Source organism: Primulina tabacum, chromosome 7, assembly GCF_025594145.1.
Source record: "Primulina tabacum isolate GXHZ01 chromosome 7, ASM2559414v2, whole genome shotgun sequence".
In the NCBI taxonomy this organism is placed as follows: Eukaryota; Viridiplantae; Streptophyta; class Magnoliopsida; order Lamiales; family Gesneriaceae; genus Primulina; species Primulina tabacum.
In genome coordinates this window covers 40778380-40801806 of record NC_134556.1, presented here as the reverse complement: position 1 = coordinate 40801806, position 23427 = coordinate 40778380, and the positions used below count along the sequence as shown (strand labels likewise).

General features: G+C 36.0%; 4 protein-coding genes and 1 pseudogene across 6 annotated transcripts; 3 read left to right on the top strand and 2 right to left on the bottom strand.

The window, feature by feature from the left end:
- Positions 1-135: 135 nt before the first annotated feature.
- On the bottom strand, positions 136-3712 carry LOC142552145 (methionine gamma-lyase-like). The gene is made up of 2 exons (XM_075661785.1): positions 2672-3712; positions 136-867 (listed from the first exon to the last, which is right to left on the bottom strand). Exons 1-2 carry the CDS (start codon positions 3459-3461, stop codon positions 290-292), a joined length of 1368 nt encoding a protein of 455 aa, XP_075517900.1. The 5' UTR covers positions 3462-3712; the 3' UTR covers positions 136-289.
- Positions 3713-4520: 808 nt separating this feature from the next.
- On the top strand, positions 4521-11036 carry LOC142552144 (protein HLB1). 2 transcript variants are annotated; one of them, XM_075661783.1, is made up of 14 exons: positions 4521-5087; positions 6218-6340; positions 6844-6913; positions 7182-7295; positions 7786-7869; positions 8133-8183; positions 8345-8374; positions 8534-8596; positions 8710-8775; positions 8916-9044; positions 9643-9678; positions 9786-9905; positions 10488-10673; positions 10782-11035. In XM_075661783.1, the coding sequence occupies exons 1-14, from the start codon at positions 4633-4635 to the stop codon at positions 10890-10892; spliced, it is 1638 nt and encodes a 545-aa protein (XP_075517898.1). In that variant the 5' UTR covers positions 4521-4632; the 3' UTR covers positions 10893-11035. The 2 variants fall into 2 exon arrangements, with proteins under 2 accessions (XP_075517898.1, XP_075517899.1); XM_075661784.1 differs by having other exon boundaries at positions 4931-5070; positions 10782-11036.
- Positions 11037-12356: 1320 nt separating this feature from the next.
- On the top strand, positions 12357-14526 carry LOC142552142 (uncharacterized; annotated as a pseudogene).
- A 196-nt stretch (positions 14527-14722) lies between these two features.
- On the top strand, positions 14723-16655 carry LOC142552141 (uncharacterized). Of its 2 annotated transcripts, none has more exons than XM_075661782.1 (6): positions 14723-14987; positions 15075-15281; positions 15384-15463; positions 15978-16053; positions 16159-16269; positions 16358-16655. In XM_075661782.1, the coding sequence occupies exons 1-6, from the start codon at positions 14871-14873 to the stop codon at positions 16373-16375; spliced, it is 609 nt and encodes a 202-aa protein (XP_075517897.1). In that variant the 5' UTR covers positions 14723-14870; the 3' UTR covers positions 16376-16655. The 2 variants fall into 2 exon arrangements, with proteins under 2 accessions (XP_075517897.1, XP_075517896.1); XM_075661781.1 differs by having other exon boundaries at positions 14724-14987; positions 16353-16655.
- Positions 16656-19014: 2359 nt separating this feature from the next.
- On the bottom strand, positions 19015-23153 carry LOC142552140 (oligopeptide transporter 7-like). Its single transcript, XM_075661780.1, has 7 exons — positions 22945-23153; positions 22381-22874; positions 22173-22270; positions 20993-21562; positions 20504-20759; positions 20231-20413; positions 19015-19750 (listed from the first exon to the last, which is right to left on the bottom strand). The coding sequence occupies exons 1-7, from the start codon at positions 22979-22981 to the stop codon at positions 19142-19144; spliced, it is 2247 nt and encodes a 748-aa protein (XP_075517895.1). The 5' UTR covers positions 22982-23153; the 3' UTR covers positions 19015-19141.
- Positions 23154-23427: the final 274 nt, after the last annotated feature.

Sequence of the window (23427 nt, the reverse complement as noted above, 5' to 3'; positions counted from 1 at the left end):
TATAAAAATTTAATTATAGTTCTCCAGATCGAGAATAATGTTTTTCTCCTCATAATTGACGGTTAATGTTAAAATCGTATCAATTATTAAATATGTTAATCACTGATAATTGTCATTTTCATTTTAATTTTGAGCTCTACCACAATAAATAGCACATATATATAGATGGTGGGTGCTTAAAATGGACATCAGAGCATCCAAATTTATTTTAAGTAACAAATACCTCACACATTCACATAGCAAACATACCAAGTTAACTGCGTAGTCTAATATTTTGCGATAAAATAAGTTACTTCTTCTCAAGTAAACTGAGGTCCTGCATTCGGCCAAGGGCGTTCTCGAATTGGCTCCATTTCTGCTCTAATGAGCCACAATAGCCTATCGACATTCTCACCAACCCTGGAGAAATGCCAGCCAATTCTTTCTCGTCTTCATTCATTTCGCTGCTCGTGCTACTCCCAGAACACGACATAAGGGTTTCATAGTAGCCCAAGCTGACGGCCATCAGCCCGAACTGAGTGCAGTTTTGAAGAAGACCCATCAACCTGTTGGCCTTTTCCTCGGTTCCCATGTCCAAACACAAAATGCCACCGAAACCATAATCTTTATTCGACATGGTCTTTAGCAGGGTGTGATCAATGTGATCTTCGAGACCTGGATAGATAACTTTGAGACCGAGCTTCTTCATCCTGGTAGCATACACCAAGGCCCGACGGCAATGCTCCTTCATTCGAAGGGCTAAGTGGGGGAGCCTCTCGGAAAGTTCGAATGCCATTTTTGGGTTCATGGTCGGCCCCAATAACATGAGAGCCCCTTGATGTACATCCATCATAGAATTCACTAGGTTGGCTGGACCGCACACAGAACCTGAGCCAGGGTAGGGGCATATAATTTCAAAATTTTGCAGGTTTAATATTATATAGAGCTAAATTTCTTGATATCCAAATAAACTCACCAACCCAAAACTCCAACATCAAGATAGCAAAAATATCAGTAAATTGTATAATAATATATTCCTAATTATCTGACATAGCCACCACGTTTTGAGAAATCATTAACCACACATAACCAACAACAGTCGCTCATATATCCTGTGATTTTTTACAATATCCTTACCAGCGTTTTGAACCCACTCCTCAGAAAAGGGAATATTATACATGAATCGTTTTACCGTAATAATTCAATGTACGGGAACCAAGATCTGGGAGAAGAGCGCCAGGGGACATGTGATACCAAAAGAAAGCTGCTGCATCAACATGTGATCCCCTCGAACTTTAACGTGGAAATCACATGAATTCAAGTGGCTAAAATAATCGACTGTTTCAATGACCTTTAGCAGGCTTATTCGGTAAAAAAGATATACATGTGCCGATCGTGATCAAAACATATAAGGATATGAGAGGTGAATCTACGCTAGCTCTTGGTGTGTTTGTACGCAAAATCAAAAATATTGTAAATCTCACAATTTTTGTTTTCAAGTAAAATGACTGGTCAATCATCTTGTACAAAACAAAAATCGAAAGAACTACTCTATGTATAACATAGACCCACTCAATATGAGTTGGGGTGAAAAAATACTGAATTTTTGGTATATCAATATTATCGTACTGAAAAAATACCGAATTTTAGTTATTCCGAAAATTTCAGCATAATATGGTAATGATACCGAATTTTTCAGTACGATAACAATATGAAAATCGAAAATTCCAGGATCAGAATAACGAAATATCAAAAAAATATATAATATTTTAAAACAATATATTTATAAAATTTAAAAAATGTAATGTTTTTTTCTGTATAAAGCGGTATATATTGATATCGTACCGAAATCTCGATATACAGTATAATTTTAATATAATCGATATGCTATTTATATGTACTGAAATTTTTGATATACCGTATTGATAGAAAATTTGCCTATATCATATTTATCAGTACGATATGATATACGTTATGTAGTTTTGATATGGGATAATATATCAACTGTAGAGATGAGATTCTCAAGTGGTGGGTAGAATAAGATAATAACGATCTGACATAAGATTTATTATTATTATTATTATTATTATTCAAAAAGAGGCAACAAGAATGTACATAACATCATTATTTTTAGCTATTAAGAGTTGTCATGACCAAACTTTTGATGTGTGCTTATTATCTTTAAGTTTAAAACATTAATTTTAAATAACGTAATTAGAAAATAATTTGGATATATCGGGTAGACAAGTAAAATTTGATGGATTTATTTTCCAAGAGGCGAGCAAACACAAAACCATAATCCCACATTGACTGTAATCATGACTACATTTAATATGGATAATATTGGTTAGACATCATAATGAGTCATTTAAACAAATAATAATAGTAATTATTTAATTTAAAATTTAAAAATACGATAAAAATTCCATCAAATTAAATACGAAAATGACTTCCTAATCGTCGACTTAATTACGATTAAATATATGATAAGATTATAGTAAATCTTACAATTCTATTTATAAAATATAATTAATAAAAGATTGATCTTAGTAAAACATAGGTCACGAGCGAGTCATTTTGGGTTCCATAATTTTAATTTCGGACTTGCAAAAAAGTTGTCACATAATCTCTAGTTTGAATGAGACCAATCTACTCTTTAGGACCTGCGCGAAAGAACAAATCAAGAACAAACCTGCGATGATGTCGGCGCCACCGCTAATATATTTGGAGATGCTGTGCACCACCACGTCCGCCCCCAACCTCGCCGGAGACAGTACCATTGGTGCGAACGTGTTGTCCACAACCACCGTTACCCCCTTGTCGTGCGCTATCCTGCATAGCTCCGGCACGTTAGCCACCGTCAGTGTGGGGTTCGACATCGATTCGAAATACAGAACTTTTGTTATGCCTTCCACTATTTCTCTCTTCACTATCTCCAGATCCCTGATGTCCACGAAGGTCGTGGTTATGTTGCACGCGCGGGGGAAAAAGTGGGTGAGGAGAGCGTGGGTCCCTCCATAGAGAGTGCGGGAGGCAACCATGTGCCCACCGGAGCTGCAGAGCTGGAGGAGGACGGAGGAGATGGCGGACATGCCGGATGAGGTGCAGTACGCGGCCTCCGTTCCTTCGAGGGCAGCCATGAGGCGGCTGAGATTAAGCACCGTGGGGTTGAAGTGGCGGCTGTAGATGAAGAAATCCCGGTCGGGCCCCAATTCTCCCGCGAACATTCTGGGCATGGTTTCTGGTTCCATGACGGTGAAGGTGGCTGATGCCTCGATGGACATGTTAACGCCGCCGTGCTCGCCGAATTCGTGGCGGGCATTGGCCAGCGCCTCCGCCGGGTCCACCGCATGCATCGGAAACACCTTGCTCCATTGATGTTTCTTGGTCGGGGCAAGCTGGTCCCATTGATCATCGGAAGCCCCTCTTTTCTTGTTAGAAAAGCTGTCTATGCTACGGTCGCCAGTCGCCTCGGCAGCCATTTTTGCGTTTTGTGTTTCGCAATTGAGAGGAGTGGAGGATGGTTTTCAAATCTGAATGAATAATCACTCATGAAAGTTGGATGGCGAGGAAATTATGGAAGAATGGGAATCTATTTATAGGGGACGAGAAGAACGTCAAAGGAGTTTATATTCGTAAAAAAGAAAAGGAAAACAAAGTAGTTGGTCTTTGTATTTAAATAGAAGATTTCACTAGTAAAATTAATATTTGAGATATTCTAAAAAAAAATTATTTCAAATTAAGGTTTGATTTAAATTAAAACTAAATAGCAGTGAATGTTACCGATATTTAAATAGAATAGAATTGAATTAAATTCAAAACTTTTGAAAATATAAAGACCACACATTTATATTTGATTTCACGCACGCAATAGCAATCCCAAATTTTGGTGTTGGGAATCGATTTGTTTATATAACAAATGATTTTGATGTTAGATTTGAACTTTTACAAATGTCAAAGTTATTTGGATATTATGTATTTGATATATCGAGTACGTAGGAGAATATCTTGTTCGACATATTTATATAAATATATTAGTCACTGTGCACAAAAACAAATTAATCATATGAATATTATGTATTGTGTATATTTTCTTCTCAAATTTTATTATTTAAATATAATATTCTACAAAATAAATTAATTATGATATGAGATTTATTAAGATTATTTTTTTTAATTATAAAATATGAATATTCAAGCAACTCTATTACATTAAATAAAGGTGTAAATCAATAAAAAAAATTATTAATTCTAACTTATAAATTGTATAACATGACAAAATTTTAGAAAAAATGAAGTGTTACCTTTTTCGAAGGTCAAGTTTAAGAATATATTTTATGCATATTATTAGGATTAAAATGTGTGCAGGACAATTTCGAGATTGGTTCAGTTCAGAGTTTTTTAATGTAATATGAAAAGTAATTTTCATGTTATAATTTTATTTTATTTTATACAATATAATATACAGTGTTTAACCGAAAATGTTAAATTATATAAAATAACTTTTGCAGAAGGCAAAAAAAAAAAAAAAAACAGAAAATATTTCCAAAAATTACGATCAGAGTCTCCAGAGATATGAACCCAATTAGACAAAACAAAAGAGGCCTGCGTGATTGAATTAAGCTGCTTCGAAGTAGAACAGACCAAATCCCCATGTCTTCAAACGCTTATCCATCGGAATTACAAAATGGAAGACCCGATCCCGAAGCTTCTGTTGCACCGGTATCCTCCGATATTTTAGTTACTCCCGAACCACCGTCTTCCGATCCCCAAGCTACTGATGCACCGGCAGCCTCCAGTGACGAAGCCATTGCCCCACCTCCAGCCTGCGATCCCGAAGCTACTGACGCACCGCCAGCCTCTGAGCCAGACCCCAATCTCGCCAATGATCGACCAGTCAACACGGAAGCATCGCCAGAAGAAGAAATTTCGTCAGAGTTGAGTGATGTGGACTCGCGTGCCGTTCAATCTAACGAAGCTACGGGGAACGAAGCGAAGCTGGCAAACGAAGAGGGGAATAGGACCTTTACCATGCGAGAATTGTTGAATGAATTGAAAAACGGAGATCCCGACAACGACGACGCAAGAGAGGTGGATACTCCTCATAGGTCTGTTCGTTTCAGGAAACGAAATAATGGTTCATTATTGTTCGATCAATTCAGGAGATCATTTTCTGAATTTGACTGAATTTATTTAAGCAAATTAATCAGAAGTCCGTGGACTTGTGGGGCTTTACGGTGTTTTAGGATTTAGAAGTTCATTGGCTAAGTGTTAATTCTTGGAATTTTGGGAAAAAAGCTGATACAGGAATAATGTCATGTGAAGAAGAGCTGCAATGCAATAGTTTTAGATCTTCAAGAACCATAGTTATGTAAAAAAAATCGAATCTTGAAGATTTGGCGAGTTAACCAGGCTAATAAGTACAATCTAATCATCGTATCATAGTTATTTGCGAGGGTACTAGCTGGATGCTCGAGAAGCAATAGGGGTTAAGTGGCGCTTTCTAATTCAACACAATCAAAAATGTCTTGGTGCATGGTTCTCGAAGAAAAATAGATTGTCTTAGAAATGGTTGTGATATTTCAAGGCCATCAATATATGGTTGATATTTGTTTTTTTTAAAGTCTAACCAGTTTTTCTATTTTCGAGTTTCCAAGTTGTTTCTGATTAGATTAAGGCTGCAGAAAGCTAATGTTTTTGTTACCTGAACCACATTTTCTCTGCATTGCTGTCATTTTTTCTTTTGTGTGTCCTTTTCTCTAATATCTTTTCATTAATTTAGATCAGTTTATGACGAGTGATTCTCCGTAAAGAGCACAGTTTGTGTTGTGTTCATGCACCCCAATGTTAACTAAACTTTTATTTCCTCCTGGTCTGTGTGTTAGCTACATGGCATTAGATGTTATTACGTTTACACACACAAAGAAATGCTATCTGTGATGCAACTGTAATGTTTCTCCTATGCTACAAGCAACCTTTTCCCGTCCTTATTATCACATTTGATTTGTCTCCTAATTTTTTGCATCATTAATCTTATTTCGCTCAGATGTTTTTGTATGTGAAGCTGATATAGATTTTCTTGTTTGCGAAAATGGTGGTATAAAGTGACCATGCCTCATTTCCCTCTATTTGATTCCTTCTCTTCATAGTACATATAACAGGAAAGGTCCATTATTCTTTTAATTTTACTGAGCGAATAAGCTCTGACTATTATTTGTGGCTTCTTTTGTTGTTTCAGTGAACCAATTTCAGAACAGCAAACTGAACAGAATACTGCTGCTATGGAACTGATTAGTAGTGTCACTGGTCTTGATGAAGAAGGTAGATCTCGTCAAAAGGTTCTTACATTTGCTGCCAGAAGGTAGTTACAATTTTTTTGGACCACATTATTCGGTGAATTTCAGTTCACACATTATTTCATTTTCTTCCTTTCTTAATGAGTTATAGATCAAATCACTTATACTGCCTTAAGAGTTTACTCTATTTCCTTGCTGATATGGATTGCGTTACTGAAATCTGTACAAGTGTGTACGGCTCCACTGTATTTTTTTGTAATTGCACCAGATCTTATATCACAACAGTTTTAGTAGCTGCAAAGAACTCCCTTCTTACTGTTTGATTTTAATTTTTGACCTCCTTGTGAAATACACAGTTATGTTCATTTATTTTGGGTTTATGCTCATATATTAATTGCACTTGTTTTTTCTTTTAAAGATGAGTAATTAATTGCTTGAAATGTATCATAAATATTCACAATCATGAGATTATCATCGCTATAGCCATCATTGGAGCATTGTTTTCCTTTGGAGCCCTTTCAGTGACAGGCTGCATATTTTGCTTACACCATTGGAAATTTATTTTCAGATATGCTAGTGCGTTGGAGAGAAATCCAGTGGATTATGATGCTTTATACAATTGGGCACTGGTTCTTCAGGTCTGAATGTCTAAATTAGACTTATCTAATATGGTCAAGCGCTTGTTTTTCTCTTATTTTCATTTGTTTTGGCTGCAGGAAAATTAATTCAAACAGATACATTTAATTGTATTAAGTCAGATTGAGAATCTATTAATAGTAATCACATGGATAGTTACTCGATTTAAATTATTGGATATTTTTCCTTGAACCATTCAGTCAATACTTGAAGTCCCGTCCTCTTATAGATGTTAGTGTTTGAATACTTTGAACTCTGTTGTGCATGTAGGAAAGTGCTGATAATGTAAGTCCAGAATCCAGTTCTCCATCTAAGGATGCTTTACTTGAAGAGGCGTGTAAGAAGTACGAGGAGGCTACCCGTCTCTGCCCTACGTTAAATGATGTATGTGTCAACAGATGTAGTGTTTTCTGTTATTCTTTGCATGCTGCCATTTAGGCATTGTTGATTGTTAAAATAGAAAGAAGAATCTTGCGGTGTCATTTGGTGCTCAAGAATTATGGTGAGCCTTGTTTTACAATAATATATGTGATTGTTGACAAGAATACGTGAGTGCAGTGCAAATGTTTTCTACTAGAATTTTCATCTTCATGCCAGGACTTGGCTAAGATAGCGCGAATTTAATGGTTGGTGTGAGCTTTTAAGCACTTGAATCTTTTTGTTGAAACATGACTCGGATGGGAAGTTCTATATATGTTCATACCCGACATCGCTATCACATGTAGCTTTCTTGATGTCATGTATTATATTTACTATCACTTGTCTGTTTAAGCTGTTAACACATTGTTTATTCCTATTTCTTTTGTAGATTTTTTTTAATAGGAGGTGTCCTTTTTTAATTAAAAGATTTTTAAAGCTTGACATGTGATATTAGGCTTACTATAACTGGGCTATAGCAATCTCTGATCGGGCAAAAATGCGTGGCCGTACAAAGGAAGCTGAAGAACTTTGGAAACAGGTTGAATCCTTTATAATTTTTTTTATATAATGCTATATGATTCTATAATGTTGTGTATATAAATTTATTAGCATGTTCCTCTCATGAGCTTTGACTTGAGTAGGCATCATGTGCTGGTGAATCTACTATGCGAATGATGCTGGTGAATCTACTATGCTATTTTATCTGACAATAGGGAACGCCTGACTAGCAGACCAAGACATTTGTGCTACCCATACAAGTAATAAATAGTTACAAAATTTCCTTTTGTAATTAAATTTCAGGCTACAAAAAAGTATGAAAAGGCAGTCCGACTCAATTGGAACAGTCCCCAGGTAATTTTTGAGTTTCTTAATCAAATTAAGAGTTAACCTTGAATCACTTTTTAGGTTCAAGATCTCCACATTATTATTTAACTTTTTATCTTAAGTGTATCTCTGCTGTTTTTTTAACTACTATTTTACTAACTTTATCTAATCTTCTGATAAATTTTCAGGCGCTTAACAATTTGGGACTTGCTTTGCAGGTACTTAAGAACTATATATACCTTTTGAGAACCTCTTTTATTTTTTGATGTTGTATATTGCTGTTGTGATACAATAACTGGACAGCTACTTTGCATTTTAATACTTGTTTGTGCCTGAAATTCTTTTCCTTTCATTTATATGTCAAACCCATGTTTCAGGAACTGAGTGCCATTGTTCCTGCTCGTGAAAAACAGACCATAGTGAAAACCGCTATCAGTAAGGTATGAACTTCACTTGGCTCTGGAGGAGTGCCTGAATGGTGTTATTGAACATTAATTTTGCATTTGATTCCCTTTTTTCTGATAACCTAATGCCTTTCATCTGTGCATAGCAGTTTCGTGCTGCGATTCAGTTGCAGTTTGATTTCCATCGGGCAATTTATAATTTGGGAACTGTCCTGGTTAGTTAACCACTTGCCTATTCCTTCGTGACCTCGCAGCACACTGGCATTATCTTCATATTATAGTTTTACCCTCTGATCATAATGTGATTTGTGGACTGATTATATGACATATGCTGTTATGTGGGACAAATTTGTAGTATGGATTAGCAGAGGACATTTCAAGAACTGGAGGTCACATTAGTGCAAAGGCGGTCACTCCTGATGATTTATATAGCCAGTCTGCTATCTACATTGCAGCTGCACAATCACTGAAACCTAATTACTCAGTATGCATTTATTTTCGAACCACATATGGTTTAAGCATTATTTTTACCTTTTCACATCTCGGTCATTTTTCGCTATTGTTATGTGCTCGAATGATGCCCCTACATTATATCCAAGAGTTTTTACTGTAATACTATTTTTTTTGTTCAACAAATTTCTCGATCTACGGTAAAATCCTGTGCAACACAACCTTGAACTCTGCGTTCTTCTCTAGTATTCTTTCACAGGACTCTATCCTTACCAGGCCATCTCTTTTATGAATTTATTTTTCCTTTTGTCCATTTTTTCTATCTGCTCAGTTTTCCATCTTGTTAAAAATATATTATTTTACTTTCTTCTTATAAAAAAAATGAACCTTCACTGAGATTAAAAAGGGGTTTCTTTCCTATATCCGTGACATTCAGCCCAGTGAAAATTTCCAAATCCCAATGGACATCCAAATTTTTATGTGGTGGGTACAATCATCCACATGTTTTCCACTCATAATCGCTAAAAGCTAAAGTCTTGGCAAATTCTTTTTAAACTGTTGAAATGTTTTTGGGCATTATCCCTACTTTGTTGAGTTTTTGCGAGTTTTAAAATATCTGTGATGTCAAACAGGTTTACACTAGTGCATTGAAGCTTGTACGCTCTATGGTTAGTATTCTGGCTTCTCAGCATTTATTACCATTTACCTTCATTAGTCACACGCTTTGTGCTATATGTGGATAGAGAATCTGAAACTCTGGAATTTTGTTTTTCAGCTGCCTCTACCATATCTCAAGGTTGGATATCTGACTGCACCACCAGTGGGTATTCCGGTTGCACCTCATGGTGATTGGAAACGTTCTCAGTTTGTACTAAATCATGAAGGTCTCCAACAGGTAGATGGATGTCAATGTACTTTTCCTTCTCAAGCATTCGATTTTTATTAACTGTCAAGACTTAATCTATGATTGAATATAAGTAATCCAAGTATTTCATAGCATTCTATTTTCAACTTATAGTTAACCCCTTAGCCAATTTCAATAATACCTCTCAATCGTCCTCTAATTTTATCAATTAGCTTGATGAAATTTAACATCTTTAGCTCATCCAGTAATAAAAAGAGGCCCAACTTTAAAAGTGGGTGATGCCACAGAAGTTACTGTCAGCCTCACATCTCTTCATCTTTCTGCTGTGCATGCTGCTACAAATCGAGTTAACTGTTACTTGTGATTCTGTTTTCTGCGGGAAGGAAACTTTTTGCAGCTCACTGGTACAGGCTTTCTCCCCTCCCCGAGCACTAGGTGTTCTACTGAATCAATAACTTGAATTGGTTGCCTTCTAAGTTGTAATTTTACTTTTATTTTATATTATTTATTTGTGACACACTAGAATGCTAGCCTTTAACTATGATCTTTCGAGGTTTTAACAAATTTATTATTATTTTTGCTTTGATTGTAATCATAATTTGCAACTTCCAGATTATCAAACTGGAGCAAAGGCAATCCTCACCAAGCCTTTTATCAAAATCAGCAGATTCACTAGTTAGCAAACATGCAATAAGGGTGAATGTCACGGATATAATATGTGTATCAGCTTGTGCTGATTTAACCTTGCCACCTGGTGCAGGCCTCCGCATTGAAACAATTGATGAACCAGTTTTCTTGGTATATCTTTCTTTTTAATAATGGTTTTGGAGAGCATGTGTTGCTTCAGTTTCGATTTTTACAAAGCTTTTTCTGTGTCTAAAATATCTTTTCAATTTTGTTCGGCAGGTTAGTGATTCTTGGGAGGCTTTGGAGGGTTGGATTGATGCTATTCGACTAGTTTACACAATTTTTGCACGGGGTAAGAGTGATGTTTTGGCAGGTGTAATAACTGGGTAATTCATGTGGAAATATTTTGTCGGAGGCCTTGCGCTTCAGAAACCCAGGAGACTTGTATATTTATTGATGATAGTCAATCAAATGAGGTTTATTATCGGCGTATGTCGTGCCAATTTTATTGAATGTAAAACTTCTCTACATCATTAAAAAAATACGTTTTTTTTTAATCATTATGATGATTTCTTCTGTGTGAAAGAGTGGAATTCGTTTATTTCTTTTCTCCAGTTTATTTATCCATCCCTTTCGAAAACTTATTATGGTCGAAATAAACAAACTGACTTCGACTCTATATATTGTTTTTACAATGTAGGTAAAAACTTGTGTGATACGGGCTCACGAGTTGTGTTTGTGAGATGGATTTTTTATTTGGGTCATCCATGAAAAAGTATTACTTTTTATGCTAAGAGTATTACTTTTTATGTAAATATCGGCTTTGCCAACACAACATCAGGGCCGTTCCCTTCATTCTATTATGCTGACCTGACCCGGGCCGGCTTTTTGAGAAGCCCGTTCCCACAGCGCTCACGGCCCGGCTGGCCTGTAAATAAAATGTCTAAGAAAAAAATAACAAATTTTATTCCTTCTGGTCTTATGGTATATAATTTGATTCAAGAAGTAAACTATACATTTTTGAAAAAACATGAAATAGAATCGATTTCTGTTTTCTGAGAGATTATTATATTTATTTTGAGCGAATAATACCATTTAATATAGAATAAGTGAAGTAACACAAAAAAACATGAGAAACCAGCAAAAAAAGGGAAAAAAAAATACATTGTTGAAACAAAGTATTGATAAAAAGTCTGGACTAGTTTGAATTTTACGCATTATGTTAGCCTTTGTGTAAATTGTAGTGAAGCAATTTACACAACAATTTACACAAAGGCTAAGATTATGAGTTTCTAGATGAAAAAATTTGTTTTTTTTAATAAATTAAATTAAATTAAAATTAAAATGATTGACTTGTGAACATTTTCTTGTTCGAAATGTCTTACTTAATAGAAATGTATTATTTATAAAAAAATTTAATATAAAAATATTTAAAATTGATTTTGAAATAATTTTCTCAAAAATTATATAATATAAATGTTTTTGAATTTATAATATGTATTTTTGGATAAATGGTACGTTACAAAATTTGAGAAGAACATTTAAAATTTATGAGCAATTTATAAAAATTTATTAATAAAAATATTTTTTTATTTCCTTTTATAACTCAAGTTCTTTTAAATCCCATGAAATCCTACTTATTTTACAAGGATTTTACCTATTTAAATCAAATTCCATCAAATATCAATCTCATTTTGAAATTCTATCTTTCAAAACATTAAAAATGAGATTTTTAATACCAAATCCTATCAAATTTTCTAGAATTCCATGATTCCAAATATACTGTTATAGTTTTAATCATAGGACCAATTATTTTTTGAGAAACATTATTTTTCCTTTGTTCGAAGCGTCGAATGATATGAAGCACTTGAAATCTTTCAATCCATTTTCCAACACACATCACACCATGAAAACCGCCATAACCACAATTCATCCACCAACGTTCAGTAGGGCTCTGCTCCAAAATAAATTTTTCATCACCCCCTCAAGCATTAAATTCTCCAATCAAGCGCTTTTTTCGATTTCGAGAACAACCCTATGAAATGCAGAAGAAACGGCGGCCCAGAAAGTGAAAATAGGGAGAGTTTGAAGGATTTGCTGTCTGATATAGTGGATGATAGAGTGGAGAAACTGTTGAGCAAGGAAGAGAACCGGGTTTTGTTACAAGGACTCGAACAAGCTTCGCAGAGGGTTGAAAGGTCGAAGCGCTTTATCTCAAGCAGCTCGAATCAAGAGCTTCTCAGGTATGGAAGTACAATGCTGTTGTTTACTTGTTTTCGGGGAGAAAAAATTTAACTTTTTCTAGAAACTCACAAAAAAGATTGGAATTTTTTTGACTGGTGACCTACCTGCATGCTTGTCCAAGTCTGCGTATGTTCTGCTTGTTGATTTAGCAGGAATGTCAATTTCCGTTTAATCAGATTAAACTGAAACAAAAAGATGCAAAGGTTTCGCTGAGTTTGGGTAATAAAGTGTTTTGGAAAGCGTTGAAATTGCAGTTCTATAAAAATCACACTATTGGTGGTATGATCGTTCTCTCTTCTTTTGATCTGTAATGTGGTAGTATGAGGATTCAAACTGAGTTCACGTGAGTTCCGTGGCTGATCCTCTGGTTGAATTGGTTTTTGACTAAAGCGAAAGAAACCTTGTAAGATTAACAGTTTGAGGTGGATGTAGAGAAGTCATACGCATAATCATGTAATTTGAGTGAGAAGAAAATTAATATAGCAAAACACTGTTTTACTAGAAGTTCGGTCAACTAAGATGATTGCTCCTATAGGAATAGGATGATATAGAAAGAAAACACGGCTCACTTTGCATGCACTCTTTTACCGGGCTTGTCGGGGAGAGCAATGAAAATTGTACTAGTACTTGATTTCGTGTGTCTGGCCTCCAAGCGAGGAACAATACCAGCTTCTTCTGCCAATTCATGTATGATAAAACCTATATCATGACGAGCGAACCACGGTTATTTCGCAGTTCTGGTCACGGAAACATGGTTTGGTAAAATATTAGTTGTTATACTGAAGCATCAGGTGGTGTAAAAGATGTTCTAACCTCAACCAAACACGAGTCGAAAACGGTTCTTTGCTTGAAAATGGGTAATTTGAATAATTCCAGCTGAGCCAACCGTACCCACCAAAACTCCGCTGATCAGTTGAAATAAATACTAGTAATTGTTTGTGGCTTGACAATCCTGCTTGCTAACTGATATAAAAATTGAAGATTGCAGAATGCCAGAAAGAAATATTGGAAGCAAGATCGATGGCGGAAGAAGCAGAGCGTTCGTTGGCAGAACAAAACAAGGTCGACTCGACCGAAACAGAAAGTGAAGTCGCAGACAAAGATAAGGACAGACTGGAATCTATTAAAGCTGCATCAATCACTGCTTTGATTGGCGTTCTTACACAACTTCCCATTTCCTTAACTCGGGCTGGTAGCAGTCCACCGCTGATTCTTCCACTGGCAATCACCTTTGTCAGCTGTGCACTCTTTGGATCAACTCTCCGGTATGCTGTCAGAAGAGACTTGGACAATTTTCATAAAAAATCAGGGACAGTTGCTGCCTTTGGCTTGGTCAAAGGTAATACACTTGCTATAAATTGTTATGCAATGGCATGAGCCATGATGAAAGTACAAAAATGGAAAGCAGAGACACTACAGTTCATGGTTTTTCGTCACTGAAGGGAATAAACCCTCTATAAAATGAGAAAGTGATGAGATGTTGATCCTGATCCCAAAATTCCTCACTCACCCAATATTGGATATATGTGAAGTAGTTACAATTGTTCATTCATAAATCATAAGATTCAATTTTGAGGGGAATTTGAAATCAACCCGTATCAAAAGTCGCACGCTTTTCATGGTGCAGTATACATTTCTGAGAGCCTTTTGATTTTTTCATTACTTGGAGTAGCCTTAGACTTCTGCATCAATGTGGGAATTCTGAGTCCATTTCCAGTTGATAGACCAGCTCCAAGGACATAATATACGAAGCAAGAACATTTGTTCTCTGTTTAGGTACTTGGTCGATAGAGAATGTTCAAGTATCACCTATTATAATATAACATGCTCCCTTTTTTTCAACACAACATGCCGCAATGTACAAGAATAAGAAATTATGACACAATTCTCACAATCATTCTGTAAAAACTATTATGTTAGTTGGAAAATTTATGGATAAAAATAAATTGTGTTGGCCGACCAAAATTAGTCTTTGGCACAGTTTTCAATACCTGCCGAGCTGATTCCAATCCTCGAGGATATTACTATTACTAATCGATTCAGTTGAAATTAGAGAATCTAATTAGCAACTACCCTTTCCGATCATCACCTCCGCCCCACGTTGGATGCCACCGCCGCTGACCAATGATCCCTCTCACCTCCACCGCATCTCCGGCATCTTCCATTTCGCTAAAACCCAATTTTATACCCTACCTCAAACCTTGTCATACCAGATATAATCGATTCAAAATACTCAGACAGGTACGAAGGAACACATATAATTAGTATTCTAACGGAAAAATATACGTTCTTTATTTCTGAAGTTAATTTTTTCTCTGTTTTGATTAGAGGAGGTTAAGGGGTGGGAAGTGTAGAGCGGAGTTCTCGGCCGACGCGCCGGTGACCGTGGCAATCGGCGCGTGTATACTTAACTCTCTGGTTTTTCCTGTGGCTCCCTCACCGGAAGATGTGGAAGCAGAATCACTTATTGACTCGGCTGACGCGAGGTTTGCCGTGATGGGAATCATTAGCTTCATCCCTTATTTCAATTGGATGGTATAAATTATTTTAAACTTATTTGTGATTCGATAATTGTATTGATTGATTTATTTTTTCTGTTGTATTCATTTTTATATGCTTGTTCTTATGCTCATGTAGAGTTGGGTGTTTGCTTGGTTGGATACCGGAAATCGACGCTATGCAGTCTATGCTCTTGTCTATTTAGCTCCTTATTTGAGGTTTGATCCTTTCACTCGTTGCTTTCTTGAGTGTATCTTGCGTGCTTTTTGGTGTGAAATGATTTTGGGAGATAATAAGTGGTAAGAAGTGAGAGCGAGACTTGCATATTTATGGAAGAAATGTTATTGTACTTGAACGAGCTTACACACCTACAATTATTTGATGCATAAAATCTCTCAATCGGTTTGATGTTCTTGAAATGCAGAGATGGTGAAGTCGTCTGGCTTCAGTAAATACGTTACACTGGATCGACACTGATGACGAGCCTCAATTGCCCTTGTTCTATATTTGTTATAGAACACTTGTTTATTGCTGCATTAGTTGGCTTGTCTTGTTTATAAGGCATTTGTGGCATTCATATGACTTGTTTATAAGTTGCTGCATTAGTTGGCTTGGCTTGACTTAAAAATATTTGGAATGTGTATAATTCATATAGCATTAATGCATTATTGTGCCAGTATTTGAATGTTATCATTATCATTGAAGCACATATTTGATCTTCTTGTGCCATAGGCCAAATTTGTCAATATCTCCAGAGGAGAGCTGGCTGCCAATTGCTAGCATTCTTCTTTGCATCGCTCACATTCAGGTCTATAACTTTAAATCTCACTCATCAATTTTCTAAAAACCAAGTTCTTGAAGCCATTTTATTCAACACTTTATATTATCATTTATTATTATTTTTTGTTGGCAGCTCGAAGCAAGTATTAAAAATGGAGATCTTCAGGGCTTCCAGTTATTTAATGAGGCAGCAAGACGTGTTTCGTCTCTTACGCATAAGAAGAATGACAAGAACTATGAAGAGGTACAAACACAGAGATATACGTAAAGATTTTGGTTAATCTTTCATTGGTTTGATCTCTTTTAACTTTTGTTTGTTTTATAAAGGATAGAGAAAAGGGCTGCCATAATCTCTCATCGGCTCCCGAAAATTTTAGAAATCAGATAAAGGATTGGAACGACCCTAAGAAACTTGTCCAAGATGAAGAACGCTCGAGTGAAGATGAAGATGAAGATGAAGATGAAGATGAAGATTACTGAACAATATCTCACATCTTGTTATGAATTATCATTCTTGGACTCTTGTTGTTCCTCTTAGAAGGTAGTATACTTGGTTTGGTTCTTCCGTCGGACTTGTGAAGTAGCAAGTTCTAATCCCATTTTTAAGAGTTTTATTTCATTTTGGCCAAAGGTGTCAACTAGGTTTGGAAAACTTTAGTAGTTCGATCAAACCCTGAGGCTAATGTACATCCAATCGAATTCACTGGTTAACCAGGCGGGGAATTTTTTGAATAAATGTGAATTTATTAGTACTACAAACTATGCATGTTGTAAATACATTTTTTCGAATATAAAAAAAAGAAGGTGAAGAGTTATGATATATAAATATTTTTAAACAAACCTCGTTTTTATTACGAATGTTGTATTTGGTAGAACTTGAATTCGAGCGGTCGTCCAACGATTATGGTTGAGAAAAAATTTCTCCACCCAATACTTTAGAAATGGAAACCCGAAATGGTAACAAGCAACCATCCCTCTATTTCCATGAAATTAAACGCCTATTTCCCAACGCTTTCTCCGTTATCATTACCCATGGTGATCATGAAACGAAGGGGCAGTCAAATTAAATGAGCAGTCAATTGAATTGTTCAAATTCATTAAGCCTGCATGTCTTGAATTGTTTGGCTAACTGATGGATTTGAGATTTCGAATCTGTTGATTTAGCGACCTTCAGACTTGGTGGTCAGGTTAGTTTTCCTCCACCTTTTCTGATGTTTCCTCTTTATTGGTGTGGCCGATGGCCGCTCCGTTTTTTGTTTTTGTTTTTTTGGTAAAGATGCGGGCATGGAAGGGATTTTGGCGCTGGTTGGAGGTTTACTGTAGTGGGAAAGACGTCTACGAAAGAGAGAAGAAATTGATTCTAAAAAATTCGTGAAATTTACAAAGGTAAAGCAGACTTTACATGTAATATTGTTGTCTACTTTTGTTGTACCTCAATAAAATATCTGTATTTCGGCTTATGTGAGAGACTATTACACGAAGTACTATGTGGTCTCTAATAGTGTAAAAGTGACTTTTTTTTATATAAAAATAATAAATTTGTTGTTTTTCAACATTGAATATTATGATGGGCAGTAGATTTCTACATATTTCTGTTTCTTTTTGTATGTATGAACAGTTAATGTATATTTATTGTATTTATTATGCATACGTACACACCGAAAGAAAGCATGTGATGCAAATTTGAAGTTTCTCTATGTGTTACCTGGATGAGAGAGATCTACTTCAAATTCTCGAGTACCCGTGTGTTGCGTTAAATAGACGTAATGGATTAAAAGTTAACAAGGGTATGTTAAAAATGCTTGAGTAGACTTGAATTTTTTTTGGTAAGTTTGCAATGTTTAATAGAATCTTTCGTAATTTGTGTGTATGAATATTAACTGGTTGATGCGAGATATACAAATGGTCCATGATTTCTTGTTCTTTTTAGAGGAACTCGTTATCATCTTAATGAGTGGAGAAGGAACGGAACGCTTAAAAAAATGACTGAAGAATTATTCAATCTTCGGCACGAAATGCAATAGAATGGAGTTTTGATTTGTTAAAAAAAGATGCGCAATTTTACGTACGATTAGCTTTTGTAATTTAAAAACTTAAGTTAGAATGATTAATGGGGTTAATATCATTTTGATTTCTCTGGTTTGAAATCGCCATCAGGTAACTAAATTAATCCATAATGTTTAATAATATATATATTTCGGTCTCTCTCATCATCTCTGAGTTAAACTTCAAACTAGCTATAGCTCAGCTCCTCTTAAATCATCTGATACACCATCTCTTTCTCATTTCCCCAACAAAATCAATATATGTTTGACAAAAATTTGTGTGAGACAGTCTCACGGTTCGTATTTTGTGAGATGGATATCTTATTTGGGTCATCTATGAAAAAATATTACTTTTTATGCTAAGAGTATTACTTTTTATTGTGAATATGGTAGGGTTGACCCGTCTCACAGATAAAGACTCGTGAGACCGTTTCACAAGAGACTTACTCTGTATGTTTTTACTTTGTGTTAGAATATAATTTGAAACAACATAAAAAAAACCGATTCGCAGAAATTCAATGATTATGCAGTGGAAAAAATCACAAATTAAGATAAACTAAGTGATACAATACAAATTATATCACTACAAAAATAAATCACAATTGCATAAATTGTTACGGCTTGGCGACGAAGCAACTCAATTGGAACTTGGAATAGCTAAAAGCTAGGTTATAACCTAATATTTCAACTTCACATTGTCCACATTTGTTGTAGTTCGATTGTTCTTTCAACCTCACAATCTAGATTAAATTAAATTCCATATTTTATTTTCACGAAGAAAATATAATCTGAACCACGACTGCAAATCATGAATAAGACTTTGAAAACGAAGGAAATTGAGACAAAAGCAACGAACCAATTCCATGATCTCTGTGCTTCGATTTGGTGTGGTTCGACCTAAGGTTCTTCAATTTTACTGGGAGTAAAGGAGGTGGAAAGGAGAATGGATGAATTTGATCTTCCACTATGGAATTAATTTTGACTGTCTTTACAACACCAAAGTTTGTGTGCAAAAAAATGAAAGTCCAAATTGATAAATGCAGACTTTATAATTCACAAACCCCTTCGATGCTAATATACAACGGGGCACCCTTCGTAAACTATTCCTTTTGCTGTAGGGCACGCTGCATACGGGCACCCATCAAGATCGTTTCCCCACCAATCAAGTCCAATGTTCTCGAGTCCCAAGCACATGTACAACAGAACTCCCATGAAGGCCAATCCAGCATCCAACGCACCCGAAAGAACGTAATTGTGTCGTTGCCACAAGTCCGGCCTGTATCTGTACACTACATAACCAGACAAAAATCCCACGATTATCCAAGTTATGTAATTCACAGCTGTTGCCGGAGGCATGTTCCCGGTGGCACCAATCAAGACTGGCATGTTAATGAGTCGGATCCATTCGTGATTTGGAAAGGTTTTTGTAGCCAACCACACTAACAGAGGAGCTATGGCTCCACCGAGGAAAAACCAGTTTACCATTTTGTATGTTCCTTGATCTCCAAAGATCTTTCGAGGGCCGATCAATCCCCATATCACAGAAGCATCGTAGAATACGTGGTCACCGGGGCAAGTCCACACACTGTTAGTGGTCTTGTCACATATGCTTGGAATGGTTTCCATTAGCCACCATGCTGTTCCCAAGTACACAAAGGCAGCTATAACGGTGCCCACAACCTAGAAATATGTTATCTTTTCCCAGTTAATGCACATTTGAACATAATGAAACCATCGATATAACAAATATAAAATAGAGAATTTGTCTTTGTAATCGTTGAAAATAAATATGTAACACAGATCTTTTAAAGCTTATAGTCACGTTAATGCGTATCATATAGATAATTATACATGCTATGAGGACGATGCCGCTCATACATTCCCCTATCAACAATTGCTAATCCAGTTCTTGAGATCAAAGAATTGCCTCGTCTCTGTTAATGTACCAATTATAATATTCAACTTTTGAAACTGTGCTGAAAGATAATTGGAGGTGAGGGTGGAAATAAAGTTTCTGAAATCGGTCCGATAGACCAAGCATCAAACTTGATTATTCTTCTGCATTAGCAGCCACATATATCGAGGGAGGCTGGAGAGGACTGCTAACCCTACTCAACCCCTCTGTATTTACCCCTACACACAATTTTGGATCATATTTACCTGTGCCATGAACATAGTTCTTGGAGGGATCTTCATGTAATGTCCAAGGTTGAAGTCTTGAAGAAAAGTAATAGCTTGTGTCATACTTATGTAACCATAAACCTTGAAGCACATGTTGGCAACAGGATATCCAGGATATATGTACCCGATTATGTACTCGGTTATGATGTTCAAGCCAGGTGACTGTCATTTTTGCAAAAAATGTGCCTCTGTAAGTTGCGAAAATTTACTCCAAAAGGATCAATAAATGCAAGGAAAAGAAAGAAGACTCGCCTGGTTGGTGATAGCAGTTATAATCCCGATTGGTAGGGTAAAGAAAATGGCGATTACGCAGGCTAAGATGACTCCCCACCATGGAAGCTGAAGTTGTTCATTGTAGTATTCACAGGCAAAGATAGTTAAAGCTATATTTGCCGCAAGAATGCACCAAAACCACCATTCGGGTACTTGCCTATACTTGTTCATCAGTTTTGCGTGTATGTCCATTTTGTTTTCCTTAAAGCTTGATCTGCTTTGCTCCCATATTTCCCTAAAATAACCAATCCATGATTCAAACCGCGATTTAGCAAAAAGATCACACATGCATTCTTACACGATCTAGATAAGATTAAAAAGAAAAGTTTTTTATTGGGAAAATCAAGTTTTGACACCACATATATTAAATTTAATGTATAATTCCATCTCATATGTTGATGTTTAGCATAATATAGAAAGAGATTTTCATTTATCCTAGTGCATTTTTGGCAGCCGAATATTAAGTACCTTCCATGGAATAGAAGCACATGCACGACTGTAGCGCTGAGTGCAGCAAATCCAACACCGTATGTCATGGCAAAAAAAGTGCTGAGATGAAGAGGGCCTAGGCGCATATATGCCTCCGTGTCCAAATGGAAATTCTGGTCGATTATGTTAGATATGTTGTATACTTGTCCGGACGAGGTGAAGAGACCATCGGAGAATATTGGGAAGGTTTTGGCATTATAAATGTTGAACCAATAGCTAAGGGGAGTCACAACATACATAACAAAGAAGTAGCCAACGGCTACATTGGCTGTGGCAAACCATGGGCTTGCTAGTGGACTTCCAAGATATGATGAAATAGTGGACCAATCGAGCCCGATAGCTCCTAACCCGAGTCCTTGCAGACCCGACCCAAGTTGTTGGGCTAGAACTGATTTAGGAAAGATCCAACATATCCATGAGAGGGAGGTAAGCATTTCAAACAAATAGCCAGGGAATATGTAGTAAGCAAAACTGCAGATGAATGCTATGATGAAGAATTGAGTTCGAGTTATGCCGCCCTTAGGTCGTTCTTCGGCCTCATGAAGAGCCCTGTCACAATGTTAAAATTTTGAATCATATTCTCCCAACATTTGGTGGGAGGATTACAATTAGGATTTAGACAAAAAAAACTAGAGTATCTGGATTTCATTTGTTTGTTATGTCTGTTAAAAATAACAAATACATACTTCAAGAGGTTAAATGTAAAAATTGGGTATTTCCATACCTATAACTAGGATTTGATGAAAAAATGGTGTCAAATTATGTGATGTCTACGTTTTGAATCATATGTGAGATGTAATAACTAGAATGAAATATAATTATATATTTTTGGAAACGAGGAAGTACTGAATTGAAAATGCATTTTAGGCAATATTAGACAAAAGTAAGACAATCACGTTTTTCATTTGAAACCTTAAACAAAATTGAAAACTCGACTTAAAAAACCCTCTTGTGTTTGGACATAAGGATTGGATCTGGACCTCGAGAAATTGTTGAATTAAATATCAAATGACAACAATTTTCATCTTTACAATAATTTCTGCTGACAATATTTTTTCGGAAATTAAAGTACAATAAAATGGTTGTTGATGTATGACTTTCTTAGTAATTTTTCGTTGGCATACTTTCTTGGTAATTTTTAAGAATACTGGAAACTCGCCTGAAGAGTGAAACCTGCACTAAATTGGCTGGCCACCACATTGCTGCTGGCTCCACTAGATACCTTCTAAAAATGCCAGCCCATCCAAATCCCAGTACCTACCATTCAACACCCCAATCATTCAACTCATCATATATAATTATAATATTTACAGATTAACCATAAGAACTCAAACGTAACTAAGGAATGAAAAATCCTATATAAATACCTGTGTTGTGATGACAACAAGGAGGGAAACAAAGAAGGTGAGGTGCTGCTTATAGAAAATCTTAACAGCAGTCACAACATGGATAGCATACACGGTTCCGGCCCCTGAATTCGCAAATATGGTGATAAGGACATGCTCCTTCATGTTGAACGGCCCCGGATTCAGCGTGAATTCCCATCTCTTCCCTTTGAAGAACACACGATCCGTGATCTTTGCAGCCATCAGTTGGCCTAATGGCACCACAGCGATCTGAGCCGAGATGGCCGTGATGGACAATGGCTCCTTTCTGTACCAGAAGAACTGGTTAAGGAATGATAGAAGAACACAAGAAAGTGTGCCTAAGAACCACATTCTGAAAGTGAGAACTGGGAGGGAAGGGTCATCTGTTGTTGACACCGTGAGGGCCACTTGTGGGATTGGTGAGTTTTCTTCTTCCGATTCCGAGTATTGATACAAGCTGGATGAAGGGTCGTTGCTCTCCTCTTTGTTTGATGCTGCAAGTTACAAGATTCTTGGTTAAAAGTCCTTCAAGATCATGTGTCTATTATCGAAAGAAAGACTTACTTAGGAGAGGATGAGTTATTTGATCGGAGAACTCCATTTTCTGTCGAATTCTTGAAAGGATAAATGCTGCAAATATGTATGGTGGAATCTGTTTCAAATCATGAATCTTCTCAGCATAGGAAGGAATCAGATATTTAACATGATAAATGACAAAACTGATACAATGGTAGACTGGTTTGGTTAGGTAGATAGTTTGAAGAAAAATCAATCATACATAGGTTAGTTGGATCCACACACCATGTTTTGTTATGAGAACTTAATTCCTATTGTTCTATTATTTTTGTCTTAAATATACTATTTACATCTCATATTAACTTAATTTTTTTAAAAAAAATGTTAAGTTACATTATTTTATCTTTTACTTTTTTTAAAAAAAAATAACTTGATTACTCCAATACTTTGTATTCTATATCATATCATTGTGATAAAAAAAAAATCTATATCTATACAAATATAAATTGTGAATTTCCTTTATTATCCTCA

Coding starts and splice junctions, on each gene's coding strand:
- LOC142552144 (XM_075661783.1), top strand. CDS start 4,633: ATGTCTTCAAACGCTTATCCATCGGAATTACAAAATGGAAGACCCGAT. Junction 7,296..7,785: donor TCTGCCCTACGTTAAATGAT/GTATGTGTCAAC, acceptor ATGTGATATTAG/GCTTACTATAACTGGGCTAT. Junction 9,045..9,642: donor CACTGAAACCTAATTACTCA/GTATGCATTTAT, acceptor GATGTCAAACAG/GTTTACACTAGTGCATTGAA.
- LOC142552141 (XM_075661781.1), top strand. CDS start 14,871: ATGATCCCTCTCACCTCCACCGCATCTCCGGCATCTTCCATTTCGCTA. Junction 14,988..15,074: donor GATTCAAAATACTCAGACAG/GTACGAAGGAAC, acceptor TGTTTTGATTAG/AGGAGGTTAAGGGGTGGGAA. Junction 15,282..15,383: donor TCCCTTATTTCAATTGGATG/GTATAAATTATT, acceptor ATGCTCATGTAG/AGTTGGGTGTTTGCTTGGTT.
- LOC142552145 (XM_075661785.1), bottom strand. CDS start 3,461: ATGGCTGCCGAGGCGACTGGCGACCGTAGCATAGACAGCTTTTCTAAC. Junction 868..2,671: donor TGGCGCCGACATCATCGCAG/GTTTGTTCTTGA, acceptor ACCCTGGCTCAG/GTTCTGTGTGCGGTCCAGCC.
- LOC142552140 (XM_075661780.1), bottom strand. CDS start 22,981: ATGGAGTTCTCCGATCAAATAACTCATCCTCTCCTAA. Junction 22,271..22,380: donor TTGTTGTCATCACAACACAG/GTATTTATATAG, acceptor GTTGAATGGTAG/GTACTGGGATTTGGATGGGC. Junction 19,751..20,230: donor GAACTATGTTCATGGCACAG/GTAAATATGATC, acceptor ACATATTTCTAG/GTTGTGGGCACCGTTATAGC.